Below are 13,269 nucleotides of genomic sequence, written 5' to 3' on the forward strand. Positions count from 1 at the left end.
CAAAAAGGTTAGCCATCACTGGCCTAGCTATTCTTTTTAGATGGGATAAGCTGGTGGCACAGTGGTTAGACTGCAGTATTGCAGGCAAACTTTGCTCACAGTCTGGAGTTCGATCCTGATGGGGCTCAAGGTTGACTCAACTTTCCACCCTTCCAAGGTCAATAAAATGAGGACCCAGATTGTTGAGGGCAATAGTAACATTGTAAAACTCCCAGAGTATTATGGTGTGATCTATAAGCCTAAATAGTATTATTATTGCTATAGCTATGCTTGAAAAAGGTAAAATCCAGTCTATGACAAGCCAAAATAAATTTTGGGCATTTCATAATTTATATAACAGATAAGCATGCTCAAAGTTGCATGTATCCAAAATTATGGGCACATTAAAAGTTACCAATAGTGTGTATAGCATGTTTATAAATTCGGTAACTTAACAGCAAGATTCCCTCCAACCTCAAATATGGAACCTGGATTCATAAGCTACATTCAGTTTGTCACAGCCTGGCCTGTTGATTAAACCAGAATTAACTGAGGTCCAACATTAGAATTAAAACCATGACCTATAAACTGCAAAATGCATGTTATTTGTTCAGCATAATGCACAAATTAGACCAGGGCTCTCTAGCCTTGGCAACCTTAAGACTGGTGAGCTTCAACTCCCAGAATTCCTCAGCCAGCCATGGAATTCTGGGAGTTGAAGTCCACTAGTGTTAAAAGTTGCCACAGCTAAAGACCCCTGAATTAGGCCATTGTGTTAAGATGACATTTTAATTATTTGGAATTATTTAATTCCAAATAATTAAAATGTGGTCACCTGAGACAATTACATATAGAAGTTAACCCTTTAACTTCTTTATTGTTAACACTTAAGTTAACACTTTATTGTGGCCGAGTATTTACCGTATTTTTCGGAGTATAAAACGCACCTTAGTTTTTGGGGAGGAAAATAAAAAAAAAGCTGATTGGCAGGTGGATCAGCCTCCTGGAATACCCCCAATCAGCTGTTCCCAGAGGTGAATTTTAGCAACAGGTTGTTGGTTGTGAGCTCTGTACCTTGCTTTTTTTTCTGCCTCTGAAAGCCTCCAAAACAGCTTCAGAAAAAAAGCCTCTGAAACTAAGTTTCAGAGGCTTTTTTTCTGAAGCTTCTTTTCTGTGTTTTTTTTTTCTGAAGCTTCTTTTCTGAGGCTTTTTTTCTGAAGCTTCATTTCTGAGGCTTTTTTCAGCCTCTGAAACCTCAATTTGAGAGGCTGGGCGGGGCTACATTCGGAGTATAAGACGCACCCAGATTTTCACCCTCTTTTTTGGGGGAAAAAGGTGCATCTTATACTCTGAAAAATACGATAGGTTTGTTTTCTTCACTTAAGTACTTCACCTAGAACAGAAACCTAGACCACGCTGCTTGTTTGTTGGTGCCAAAATGCCAGCAACTTTTTCTGGGTAATTTTATTTCTCTCTTATTTTTTTAGCAGCCTTGAGTTGCCTTTTCTTGTCTCTGAAACATGCACAGCCTACATTAAATCATATCTCAGTGCAGTGGTGAAATCTAAAATTTGTTACTACTGGTTCTGTGGGCGTGGCTTGGTGGGTTGGGGGGTAATGTGACTGGGTGGGCGTGGCCAATTTTTTACAATTTTATTTTTAAAACCATTTTTTCTACAACCTCTTCAGCCAAGAGGTTGTAAAAAATGCTTTCAAAAGGCTCTGATGATCCCAGCTGAGTTGCCTGATCGTCAGAGGGTTTTTTAAAAAGCCTCTGCCGATCAGGCAACTCAGCTGGGATCGTCAGAGCTTCGATCGTCAAGAGACATTTAAAAGAAAAAAAGCCTCTGATAATCGCACGGTTCATCTGGGCATGGGGGGGCGGGCAGGGATTTTTGCTACCGGTTCTCCGAACCACCTGCCTCTATCGCTACCGGATCGGGCGATCCGGTCCGAACCGGGAGCATTTCACCCGTCTCAGTGTGTTTTGACAGCAGCACTGTAAACAAATAAGTCTGTTTTGCAAGACAAAGTGTCTTCTAACTGGGAAAATGGAAACTGAAATCCTGTTTGCCTGGATGAGACCCCAATGAGAAGCTACTATATAGAGACCACATAGATTTGCTTATGCTACATCAGTATTTCTCAACCTTGGCAGCTTTAAGCTGTGTGGACTTCAACTCGAGTTGATGTTCCCAGGTTGAAAAGCACAGCTGTGAAACACCCTGTATACTGCTAACACAGGTAGTCCTCGACTTACATGAGTTCATTTAGTGACCGTTCAAAGTTACAGCATTTAAAAAAATGTGACTTATGACCATTTTCCACACTCATGACCATTGCAGCATCCCCATGATCACATGATCAAAATTCAGCTGCTTGGGAACTGACTCATATTTATGACGGTTGCAGTGTCTCGGGGCCACGCAATCCCCTTTTGCGACCGTTCTGACAAGCTAAGTCAATGGGGAAGCCAGATTCACTTAACAACCGTGTTGCTAACTGAACAACTGCAGTGATTCACTTAAAAGTACGGCAAGAGAAGTCGTAAAAACGGGGCAAAGCTCACTTAACAAATGCCTCGCTCAGCAACAGAAACCTTGTGCTCAACTGTGGCCGTAAATTGAGGACTAGCTGTATAGTGTTTCTCAAGCTTGGAATTTTAAGGGATTTTTTAAAAAATGTTTTTGGACTTGATGTTATTGCAGATTCTTCCACACAGGTTGAAAACCATCCGTATCCATATCCCCTCCAATTCAAAGAGTATAGTTTGCCCACGAAGCTGGAGACGGAGGAAGCTCACACGCTCAAAAAGTTGTCCAAAAACTGCTTTTTAATAAGAGCTCCTTAAATTAAGTCAAGTATCACAACCAGCAGTCTTAAGAACCTGGCTTGGCTTTCTATACCGACCCTCACCCCTTAGTAGCAGACGGACACGATCCCCCTCCCCTTCCCTGCCTCTCTTCCCAAACAGCTAAAGGTTTGTTTTTAAAGGCCTTCTTACAGATCAGCTCTAGGTGCTACTACTACTACAACTATGGGGTTCCATTGTTACGGTTATCACCCACGACACAATGGGGCCTATGTCAAACACCAAAATGAATCGGATACACTTCTGGTGATGGTCCAAATGGAATGACCAAGCTGCCTCGGCCATCTCCCCTCCCACCCGACCACCCCCTCCCCAGGTCTACTTCTCAAGTCCATCAGAAGCCAATGGTGCTTTTAGCCTGTGGTGCTGGGACAGCATGATGCTCTGGTTTTCTTCAAGCTGTCGAGCAGCCGCTTCTTAAAGAATCTCTCGCGGTATTTGAGTCCGGTCAGGTGTCTCAAAGTGGGAGGCATTTGTTCCGGAGAGACGTCCACATAAACCGGGATGACCTTCGCCCCCTTCTGGTGTACGGTATGGACCAGGTTCCATTCCAAAATGTGCTGGCACCAAGGGTCAGTCATTGAATGGGGGGTCAAGAGGACGATGGCCAGTCGGCTGCTTTGGATGATCTCGTTCACGGAGGCCAACACCGGCTTCCCGGCCACGTGGTCCTGATGTTCAACGTAGCCATGGAAACCAGAGGCAAGCAGCATCTCGCGGATAGCGGTGGCAATGGCGTCGTCTTCCAGGCAGTACCAGAGAGAGAAATCGTATTGGAACGAAGATGTCATGGCGTAAAAAGTATGGGGGAACTACCCCTAGGGCAAGTGGGGATTTTCTCACCCCACCCCGCACCCTTCCCACAAAGCCCACTTGTCCCAGCCTATCTGTGTGTGTGAACTCTGCGGAAACTTCCCCTTGGCTTTCCCCGAAGAGAGGTGTTTTGTTCTGAACGTCTGTGTGAAGGAAACAAAACGAGGGCCAATGGAGCTGCGGAGAACTAAGAGCAACAGTGAATCTAGGGCCAAAACAATAAAAACAACGCTAACTGCACAACTGGGCATCTCAGCGTGAGCACAGCGAAGAGATCCAGGCCCTCAAGAGGATTGTAGCGGGGCGGCTGGCTTGGATACACAATTCACGGAACCTAAAACACAGACGGTGTTGAAGATGTGTAGCGTAGGCATGCTGAAATCACATCACAATGGCGAGTCTTTAGTTTTTTCAAGCATGGCATGGATCCTGTAAAGGGGGGGGTGAGGGGGGAACGCGGGTCGAACTCGACTGTGGTCACTTTCCCCCCCAAAAAGTATCTCACAAAGCTCTCTGCTTCATCTCTAAAATGCCCTGCTCCAGGGTTGCTCCGGCCAGTTTCAGCTCCTCGCACTTCTCCTTGAGCAAACTGCAGGCCTTCTGGAGCCGGTGATTCATCTCCACGTAGGACTGGGTCAGCCGGTAGAGGCGTTCCCTCTTGGCCTCTGGATCTTCATTCTTCGTTGGGGTGGGCAAATCTGAAGACAGGCAAAATGGGAACCGGGGCGGGGGTGGGTGGGAGAGAAAAGAGAGACAGAGATAACGATAGAGGAGTACATTTGTAGCTCAGGGTTGAAATGAGGGGCCGCTGGTCTCTCTGAGCTTGGTTGTTTTCTTGCAGACGTCTCATGACCCAACTAGGCAATATCATCAGTGCTAGTAGCGAGTGGTGTTTGCTCTCGTTTTATATTCTAGTGACTTGCCCTGTCAGTTTTTGGTGTAGATTCTTTGGTTGGGCTGTTTACTATTAGCTTGTTTGGCAGATCCTTAATTGGGGTACTGTTTACTTCTTGATTGTGGGTCTGATGTTAATCTTGGTGTTAATCTCTGCTCTCAACTAGCACTGATGATGTTATCTAGTTTGGTAATGAGACATTTACAAGAAAACAACCAAGCTCAGAGAGCACCAAGGACTCCTCAGACAGAAATAAAGTGTGCTACCTTTGTGGAGCACCTACACAACAACAGCTTAATACCGTAATAAATGCATTGATTGGCACCGAGATCCTCTTAGTTTCAATATGACACATCTCGGCTCAGCAACAAAAAACCCAGTCAGAGGTTTCGGAGAACAATTGGGTTCAGATTATGTTACAATGCAGTCAGATTCATGTTATAGTGCAATCATAACTAATATAAAATTGAAACCTGAAATCTTTCTTTTAGGATTACTAGATAAGATTTCCCCCAATAAACCTCCCTAAAAGATTTGGAATTTTATCATTGTATATGTTGGCCGCAGCGAGAATTTAATATGCACAGAAATGGAAAGATACCTCAATCCCCACCACTAAAAAATGGATGGAAAAAAGGTGAAGCTAGCAAAAATGGCAAAATTGACATTTCCTATTAGAGAAAAGAACATATCCAGCTTTGTTTCTACCTGGAAACCACTTCTGGACTTTGTGCTTGGGACAGAAAAAAAATGAACTCTTGATTTTGCTGACTGATAGAACTGGCTGATATAGAAGTGGCTAATATTTGTTAGAGGGATGCGGTGGCTCAGTGGCTAAGATGCTGTGATTATCGATCAAAAGGTCGGCAGTTCAGTGGTTCGAATCCCTAGTGCTGCATAATGGGGTGAGCTCCCATTACTTGTCCCAGCTTCTGCCAATCTAGCAGTTTGAAAGCACGTAAAAAATGCAAGTAGAAAAATAGGGACCACCTTTGGTGGGAAGGTAACAGCGTTCCGTGCGCCTTTGGCGTTTAGTCATGCCAGCCACATGACCAAGGAGACATCTTCGGACAGCGCTGGTTCTTCGGCTTTGAAACGGAGATGAGCACCGCCCCCTAGAGTTGGGAACGACTAGCACATAGGTGCAAGGGGAACCTTTAACTTTACCTAATATTTGTTAAGTTTGTAAAAGTAAAAAGTGAAGGCTGTAATTCCATTCTGAACTTTACTATGCTGAAAAAAAGTTGGAAGTCAATGATCTTTTTTTCTTTTCCATTGTACCTACATCTTTCCTACCCTTTTCTTCCCTTTTTCCTATCATCCTCATTTCTGTTTTATATTAAGATAATTGTAATAAACCATCTAAAAAGAAGTTCTGGAGAACAGCTATTCCCCAAAAGAAACTTATTTGATTTCCAGCTGGATTCAATTTAAGACAACTTCCTCCATTTCTAATAAAAGCTGAGCTTCATCCAAAACAATGAGAATTAAATTTCTTCTATAATGTCTAAATATTTCACTTTCAAGCAAAGTATATTAGGATCAATCCAGCAGCTTCAACAGGACTGGAAACCACCGAATGCTAAGACCACACTGACACTCAATCCACAGTGCATTTACTTAGGTCACAGAGGTGGGGAACTTTATGACTTGTGGACTTCAACTCCCAGAATTCCTGAGCCAGCATGGAAATCCACAAGTCATTAAAAAAAGGGCCATAGTCTCCCACCCTTGACTTAGGATTTGTTTAAAAAGTCATAAAGGACAGACTGCAGTTAACACTAAACTGACTGGTTCACACATCATGCTAAGTTGGGAAATTCTTTAATGCAGGGGTCCTTAACCCCCTGGTCTCTGGACCTGCACTGGTCTATGGCATGCCACTAACCAGTTTGCGCAAACAAACAAAGCCCCATCTGCGGATGCAGGCAGCACCTCTCTCCACAGATCCAGTCCCTGGTACCCAAAAGGTCGGGGGCCTCTGCCTTAATGGATCTGGCTCAGGGGCAGGTTTCAAACCCCATCGCTACTGGTCCGCTCGTGGGTGCACGCGCTCACAAACCAGGTTTTGTGGCTTAGCGTTGTCTGTAAACTCAAAGGATGTGCTGACTTTGAATATGCTGACTGTTGTGGTCCGCCAGCAGCCTGCGGACCTGACAATGGAGTTAGACAGTGAGGAGGCTGGGGAGGACAATGGGTCAGTCCTGGAGTCTGGGGAAGGCCCGGACGAGGGCTCTGCATCGGAGGCAGAGATGGGGCCAGGGCCATCTGGGAGCGATGCGCGGACTCCGGAGCCTCCAGAGGCTGACAGCAGAGAGGCAGAGGAACAGGAGGAGCCTGTTCCTAGTGCACGTATGAAAAGAGCTGCCAGAAGGCAAGAGCAGCTGAAGAGAAAAGGACAACTCAGGAGTAAGGCCAGGAGATGATTGGCCACTCCTATAAGGCTTAAAAGAGCAGCAACTAGCCGTTGGGTTCTTTGTAGAAAAGCAATGTTGATTCTTGTCAGCGTGTTTTGAACTTTCTGGGGGTTTTGCCAAGAAAAGCCTTTGGCTGATTGCCAAAGACATCAAAGGTTGGTGATAAGGCCGAGGGACTGGTTATTAAGAATTGTGTTTGGTAATCACTACTTGGGCCTTGGTCACAACACTGGCTGGGTGGGCAACCTGAATACACCTTCCTAGCACCCATAAGCCAGCACAGCCAAATCTTTCATCAACCTTTCCATCTGGTGGGGTTGAAGGGGCTTTTGGAAAGCCCAATTCACCTCCCCAAAATTGGCAGATCTTTTAAGGATGATGGTGGTGGTTTAACAGAACCTAAACGTACAACTCTCCTCCCTCGTCTTGACAGTCCATGAAATTATAGAGAGGATCCCTTCTGAGACATTATATACCTGACTAGCCTGTCGATCAGAAAGGTCGCCAGTTCAGCAGTTCGAATCCCTAGTACACGTCTCCTGCGTGAGCAGGGGGTTGGACTAGATGACCTCCAAGGTCCCTTCCAACTCTGTTACTGTTACATTTGCTCTGCCCCCATTCCTCCAGCAGACTAAGCCGTTCCTGATCTGACCATTGCCTAGTCTGCAGCTCTTCCTTCTGTCTCCCAAGGTCATTCACACAGACCATTACAATTTACTTTTTTAGTGACGGATGGAAACTCCAGCCTTTTCCTTTGCATTCAGGGCACTATGCCTGCACCTTGGCACAATGTTTATCCTTTACATGCCTTTTCATCCAAGTTAAGTTTTGGTCTGGATTCTCATTTGCCATGAGATCCCCACCCTCTGAGTTATAGTCTTTTATTTTTTTCAAATAAAAAAAAAAAACTGGGGTAACCTAATCCCTTCCCTGCATTTATTTTGCAACCCAAAGTTCGGAAGACAATATATGGGCCAGGATCTTCATACCTTCATTGGGCTCCACCAGGAGGACAAAAACGGGGTCGTTGGGCTGGGCACGCTGGACATCTTCAAGAATCTGTTCTGTGTTGGGGGGCTCAGGGCGTGTGGGGAGTACCACCCGCTTCTTGGCCTTTGAGGTCATTGCTTGGAAACAGGTGCCAGAGGGCACTGGAACGACAGAAGAGTTGGAGAGAGAAACAAAAGGGTTGGATCTTTTTTCTGATAAAGCAGGCATCTCCAAGCTTTGCTGGCTGGGGAGTTCTGGGAGTTGAAGTCCTCCAGGCTTAAAGTTGCCAAGGTTGGAGACCCGTGTGATAAAGCTTGGATAGAAATGGACCGGCTTGCCAGGTAGTCCTCAACTTACAACCACTCACTTAGTGACTGAAGTTACAACGGCCCTGGAAAAAGTGACTTAAAACCTGTAGTTAGTCCTCGACTTACGACCACAACTGAGCCCACAATTTATGTTGCTGAGAGATTTGTTAATTGAGTTTTGCCCCATTTTATAGCTTTTTTTTTTGTCACAGTTCTTAAGTGAATCATCGCAGCTGTTATGTTAGTAACCCGGTTGTTAAGTGAACCTGGTTTCCCCAATTGACGTTGCTTGTTAAGAAGGTAGCCAATGTCGGATCGCCTGACCTGGGGATATTGCAACGGTCGCAAATATGACCCCGTGCCTGAGTTTTGATCATACGGCCGTGGGGATGCTGCAATGGTCATAAGGGTGTAAGTCACTTTTTTTCAATGCTGTTGTAACTTCGAACAGCCATTAAATGAACTGTTGTAAGTTGGGGACTACCTGTACTTCCAATTGCAACCATGGCAGCATTTCCATGGTCACGGGATCAAAATTTGGACGCTTGGCGATTGGCGTGTATTTATGACAGTTGCACTGTCCCGAGGTCACACGGTCGCCATTTTCGACCTTCTCAGTCAGTTTCCAACAAGCAGTCAATTGGGGAGGAGGGGGAGGGATCAGATTCGCTTAACCGCCATGTTATTAATAACTGAGAGTGATTCGCTGGTCTCAACTGGGGTCGTAAGTCGAGGACTACCTGTCCACGTGAAAAGGAACTCCAATCTTAAATTACAAGCAGTTCAAGCTGAAGAAACTGTTTGGTCAGGGGTTTTTAGTCCTCTGTATGAACTTGCATTCTTGGCAGTTCCAAGAAGGCTCCACCACATCCATTTGCACTACTCAGCTGACTGTACCGACACAAAAACCTCCAGGTGGCCTCAACGACTCTCTAAAAAGGACGCAAATGACCAGCTGTCTGCAAGGAATATCAATCCTTCCATTCCCCACCATCCAGTCAGAGCTGAAGAAGCTTCCTGGATGAGAAGTGAAACGTCTTCAAGGAAAAACAAAGAAAATCCAGCTGCCTCTTGAAAAAAAAAAAAAAAAACCTTTGGGAAAACCGTGACCTGGATTTCTGTGAATCTCCATAGACATTTGCATTCTCAAGTTCAAAAACCCCTAATAGGCACAGTTTGACGCAGTGGTGAAAGCATCAGACTCAAAATTAGGAGATTGCGAGTTCTAATCCTGCCTTAGGCACCAAGCCAGCTGAGGGGGGGTGGGATTTTGCGCTGGTCCCTCTCCCTCAGTCTCAGGAGCAGGAGGCAAGGGCAACCCATTTCCAAATATGTTTTCCATATAGCCATCAGAAATTCAGTCTCGCTTGAAGGTGTGAGTGCGTGCACACGCACACAGCAGCCTTTTGAGTCTGAGGAAAACACAATCTGATCCATCCACTGATCAAATCACTCCCCGATCGACCCAAATCACCATCGTTGGAAAGAATAAATATCCTAAATGGGTCAGACCAGCTCAAAGTATTCTTTGTACAGGTGTGGGGTGAGGAAGGGGTACCTGCAATTTAAGAAGGGAAGCTGGTGGGGGGGGGAGAGAAATGTTGCTGTTTCTAAGATGGCACCTGCCATCTGGGTTTTTTTTTAAAAAAAAAAGTTACATAAGTCACACTGAAGAAGGGCTAGCTGCTGAAATTTTCCTTTACAATGTGCCTATTTTGCAACAGAACTTAGTCATCTGAACCAAAAAAAAAAAAATGAATTCAACTACTAAATCTGGATATTTTTTTACTGTACTCTACATACGAAAAGGCTTCACCTTCCTTTCTGGGGAATAAAAACCCATGCAGAACAGACTAAAACGTTTCAATTTAAACAAAAAGGCAACCTAATTTTTTTCCTTATGTAACTTTAAAAAAAAAATTAGTTGGCAGGTGCCATCTTAAAAACACCAGCATCCTCCCCTCCGGCTTCTCTGCATTAACCCAGAACAGAACGTTGCTTTTAAAATAATTATTTTAATCCACCAAAAGGTAAAAAAAAAAAATGCTTCCAGAAAGGACATTGGTGCAACTCTGCTCTGCTTCGAAACATGATTTTTACAGCAGGAGGCATAACGCTATCTTCTATGAAACCCATGTTCTAAACATTGCTTCTATCACCTTTCCCCCCCACTTTTTAAATTAGAAAAGAAGAAATAGAATAACATACACAACCTTTTGACTGTCAGCGCTAGAAGCTATTCATTTGAATGCATTCAAAAAATGGTTTTCGCTTTCCAAAAAAAAACCCCAATAGTTTTATCAAATGCAAACTGTGCCTGATTTAATTGTAGGTAAGGAGGGAAGCATAATAAAGAGTAAAAAAAGAAAAAAGATGCTTGCTTCATTATCAGCCAGCTTCAGGAATATCTATAAAATCTATCCCCCAGAACCACACTTTTGAAATACAGTGGCCAACCGCTGAAAATCAAAAGCACTGTGATGCATTTAAAAAAAAGAAATTAAAACAAATGAAGATGCATTATGCCTCCGATAAACTGAAAACACTTTTATCTAATAGTTCCCTTTATCGTCAAAAAGGGCTCCCCAAAAGTGCCCAAGTAGAAAAAGCTACTGCATCAACATCACACCCCCTTGCAGTCCTCTGAAGCCAAAAAAACCCCTGTAAAAATTAAAAAAAAACCTAGTTCCTGTTTATGTTTTAAAATCACCTTTCTCGTAAGGCATAGTCCGCCTGATGCAAGTTAAAAGGATATTGCCCCACAGAAGCAATTAATTAAAACTTGATATTTTTAAAAAAAAAAATCTTAAGAGTTGTTCAAAGAAAAGTCCTATGATTTCTATGGGAATTTTAGGTATTTAATCATCTGTGCCCTCGCTCCTAAAAAAAACAAAAAAACCCTATAAAATACAACCACAGGGCTTTTCAACCAAAAATCCCAGGGCATCCACACCACAAATTATCTCAGTTAATCCAAGCTCTCCTCCACCTACCAAGAATAGTTTGCTTCCATCTCAGTTTTGTCTCCATTCAGCACCTCCCTCTACTTCCAACAAGGCTAGAAACCACAATCAAAACATCCCTTGTTTGTCAATGCAGGAGTGGGAACCAGGAGGAGTTAAATTTAATTATCTTGCTCTCTCAGCTTATCCAAGCACGCTATCGCTCTCTCACACACACAGACACACACCATCCCAACGTTACTGTGTGAAACTCTGCAGTCCCGTCTGCAGGTGTGTGAAGATGTCGTTGTGTAAAAAGGTGGGAGGGGGGGAGTGAGATGCATTTAGAGAATGAAAGGCTTTTTGGAAGGGTTGGGGAGGAGCAGAAGGCTCTGATGCTGTGAAATTCTGTTTTGTTTTGGGTTTTTTTTCCCCCTTCCCTTTCCCAGTTTAAAAAAGCCCTCATTCCTGCCCTGAGCAGGAAGGACAGCCCATGCATCCCAACCACGTTCCAGAATGTTCACTACTGGCTCTGCAGTCCCTTTCGCCAAGGATGGCTAATGCAAGATGCATGCAGGGAAAAAAAAAAGAGGATGGTGAAGGGTTGGGGGGGGCAGCTGATACAGAATACACCCGTTCTGCAGATACCACACCCACTCTTTTGCAAGCACACACCCTCAGAGCCTCGATTCTACCCTCCAGTAATCATGCCACAGACCTCTTTCTCTGATCCATCATCTTCCTGGACCCTTTCGTTTCCTTCCCCTGGCATATTACTCCCACCCACCCGGGCCCCCTCCCTCTGTCATAACAGCCCCCTTCCTCCATTTCTACCAGCAGCAGAGTTTGCATCAAAACCTCCCCTCTCCTCCATGCCTTGCAGTGTGCATTGGAGGAGGGGGTGGGGGTGTAATACACGTTTCTTTCCCACCTGGCTGAATTCCCCACCACCACCTTTTTTTTCTTTCCTTTCTCATCCTCCCTTCTTTTCTCCCCTACTTCTACTTTCCCTTCCCCCCCCTCCACCCCATGCTAAACTATCTAGGACATGAACACACAACCCACCTGATTCAAGCCCCCTCCCCTCCTGGAAGGCTCCTGTCCCAGCCCCCCCCCTCCCCACCCCAGGTGGCTCTACCCAAGGGTCACCTTCTCCTTCAGACCTGCTCTCTTCTGCTCCTCTGGAAGGATCCTGAACCCCTCCCCATAACCAGATCCTCCCACTCCCCTCCACCAACAGACTCCAGTTCTTCCTGCTCAGTTAGCAACAACCCACCCACCTCCCAGCAACTCCCACCATATTCTCACCACCCACCAGCTCTACTCCTGGCTCCCCCCCCCACCCGGGAGACCCTCGCTCTCTTCCCCACCATTCGTTCCTCCCAAGCTCCAGCTCCCCCAATGCCAAGCCTACACACGCCCTACCCAAAAGCCCCTCTTTAGCAACAGACCACGATCTCTTTCCCGCGTCACCCCCTTCACACGAGACGGAGCATTTCCTCCAAGTCCCCCCCCCCCCGCCCACCTCCCCAATTCCCCTTCTCCAACAGGACGCCCGCCCCAGGAGGAGCCACAACCTCTTTCCTGCACAACCCCCACCCTCACCCCCACTCCAGATCAGGCTCCCCTAAACTTCCTCTGTATTTACAGACACCCCCCCCCCTTAACCTTTACCCCTCCCCAAATAACCCCCCCCCTTCCTCGTCTCACCTGCTCTCTCTCCTCCTCTCCACCACCTGATTCCCTCCCTCCCTCCTTCCTTTTCCCAAGCCACGCCCCACAGCAGGCCACGCCTACCCGTTCTCCCCCCTTTTCAACCCCCCCTCTCCGCTTTCGGATCGCCCCCTTCCGGTTTCCGTGCGAACGTGGCACATGCGCAATGGGGGCGGAGAAACGCTCGAGACACCCTCCCACTCCACCCCCCCCCCACTCTTCCCCCCCAAGATTGATCTCTATCATTGTTTCTGGCTGATTTGCAGCCGCCCTGACTCTCCGGAGAGGGGCGGCGTATAAATTTAATAAAATAAATAAATAAATAAATAATTTAATACAT

The 13,269-nt window shown here is 45.6% G+C and overlaps 1 protein-coding gene across 2 annotated transcripts; it reads right to left on the bottom strand.

The window, feature by feature from the left end:
- Nucleotides 1-2,794: 2,794 nt before the first annotated feature.
- Nucleotides 2,795-12,973, bottom strand: CUNH19orf25 (chromosome unknown C19orf25 homolog). Of its 2 annotated transcripts, none has more exons than XM_070931845.1 (3): nucleotides 12,927-12,973; nucleotides 7,966-8,127; nucleotides 2,795-4,362 (listed from the first exon to the last, which is right to left on the bottom strand). In XM_070931845.1, the coding sequence occupies exons 2-3, from the start codon at nucleotides 8,099-8,101 to the stop codon at nucleotides 4,166-4,168; spliced, it is 333 nt and encodes a 110-aa protein (XP_070787946.1). In that variant the 5' UTR covers nucleotides 8,102-8,127; nucleotides 12,927-12,973; the 3' UTR covers nucleotides 2,795-4,165. The 2 variants fall into 2 exon arrangements, with proteins under 2 accessions (XP_070787946.1, XP_070787945.1); XM_070931844.1 differs by lacking the exon at nucleotides 12,927-12,973 and adding an exon at nucleotides 11,268-11,621.
- Between the last annotated feature and the right edge of the window lie 296 nt (nucleotides 12,974-13,269).

Source organism: Pituophis catenifer, unplaced genomic scaffold, assembly GCF_029215685.1.
Source record: "Pituophis catenifer annectens isolate HBS135680 unplaced genomic scaffold, rPitCat1.0.hap2 SCAF_1, whole genome shotgun sequence".
In the NCBI taxonomy this organism is placed as follows: Eukaryota; Metazoa; Chordata; class Lepidosauria; order Squamata; family Colubridae; genus Pituophis; species Pituophis catenifer.

Bases quoted from the DNA above. Each gene is read 5' to 3' on its own strand.
- CUNH19orf25 (XM_070931844.1), bottom strand. From the start codon at position 11,304: ATGGAGACAAAACTGAGATGGAAGCAAACTATTCTTG. The intron at 8,128-11,267 runs GTAGGTGGAGGA...CTGTCGTTCCAG, and splicing joins ATGGAAGCAAACTATTCTTG to TGCCCTCTGGCACCTGTTTC. The intron at 4,363-7,965 runs GTATGAAGATCC...GCCTGTCTTCAG, and splicing joins CCTGGTGGAGCCCAATGAAG to ATTTGCCCACCCCAACGAAG.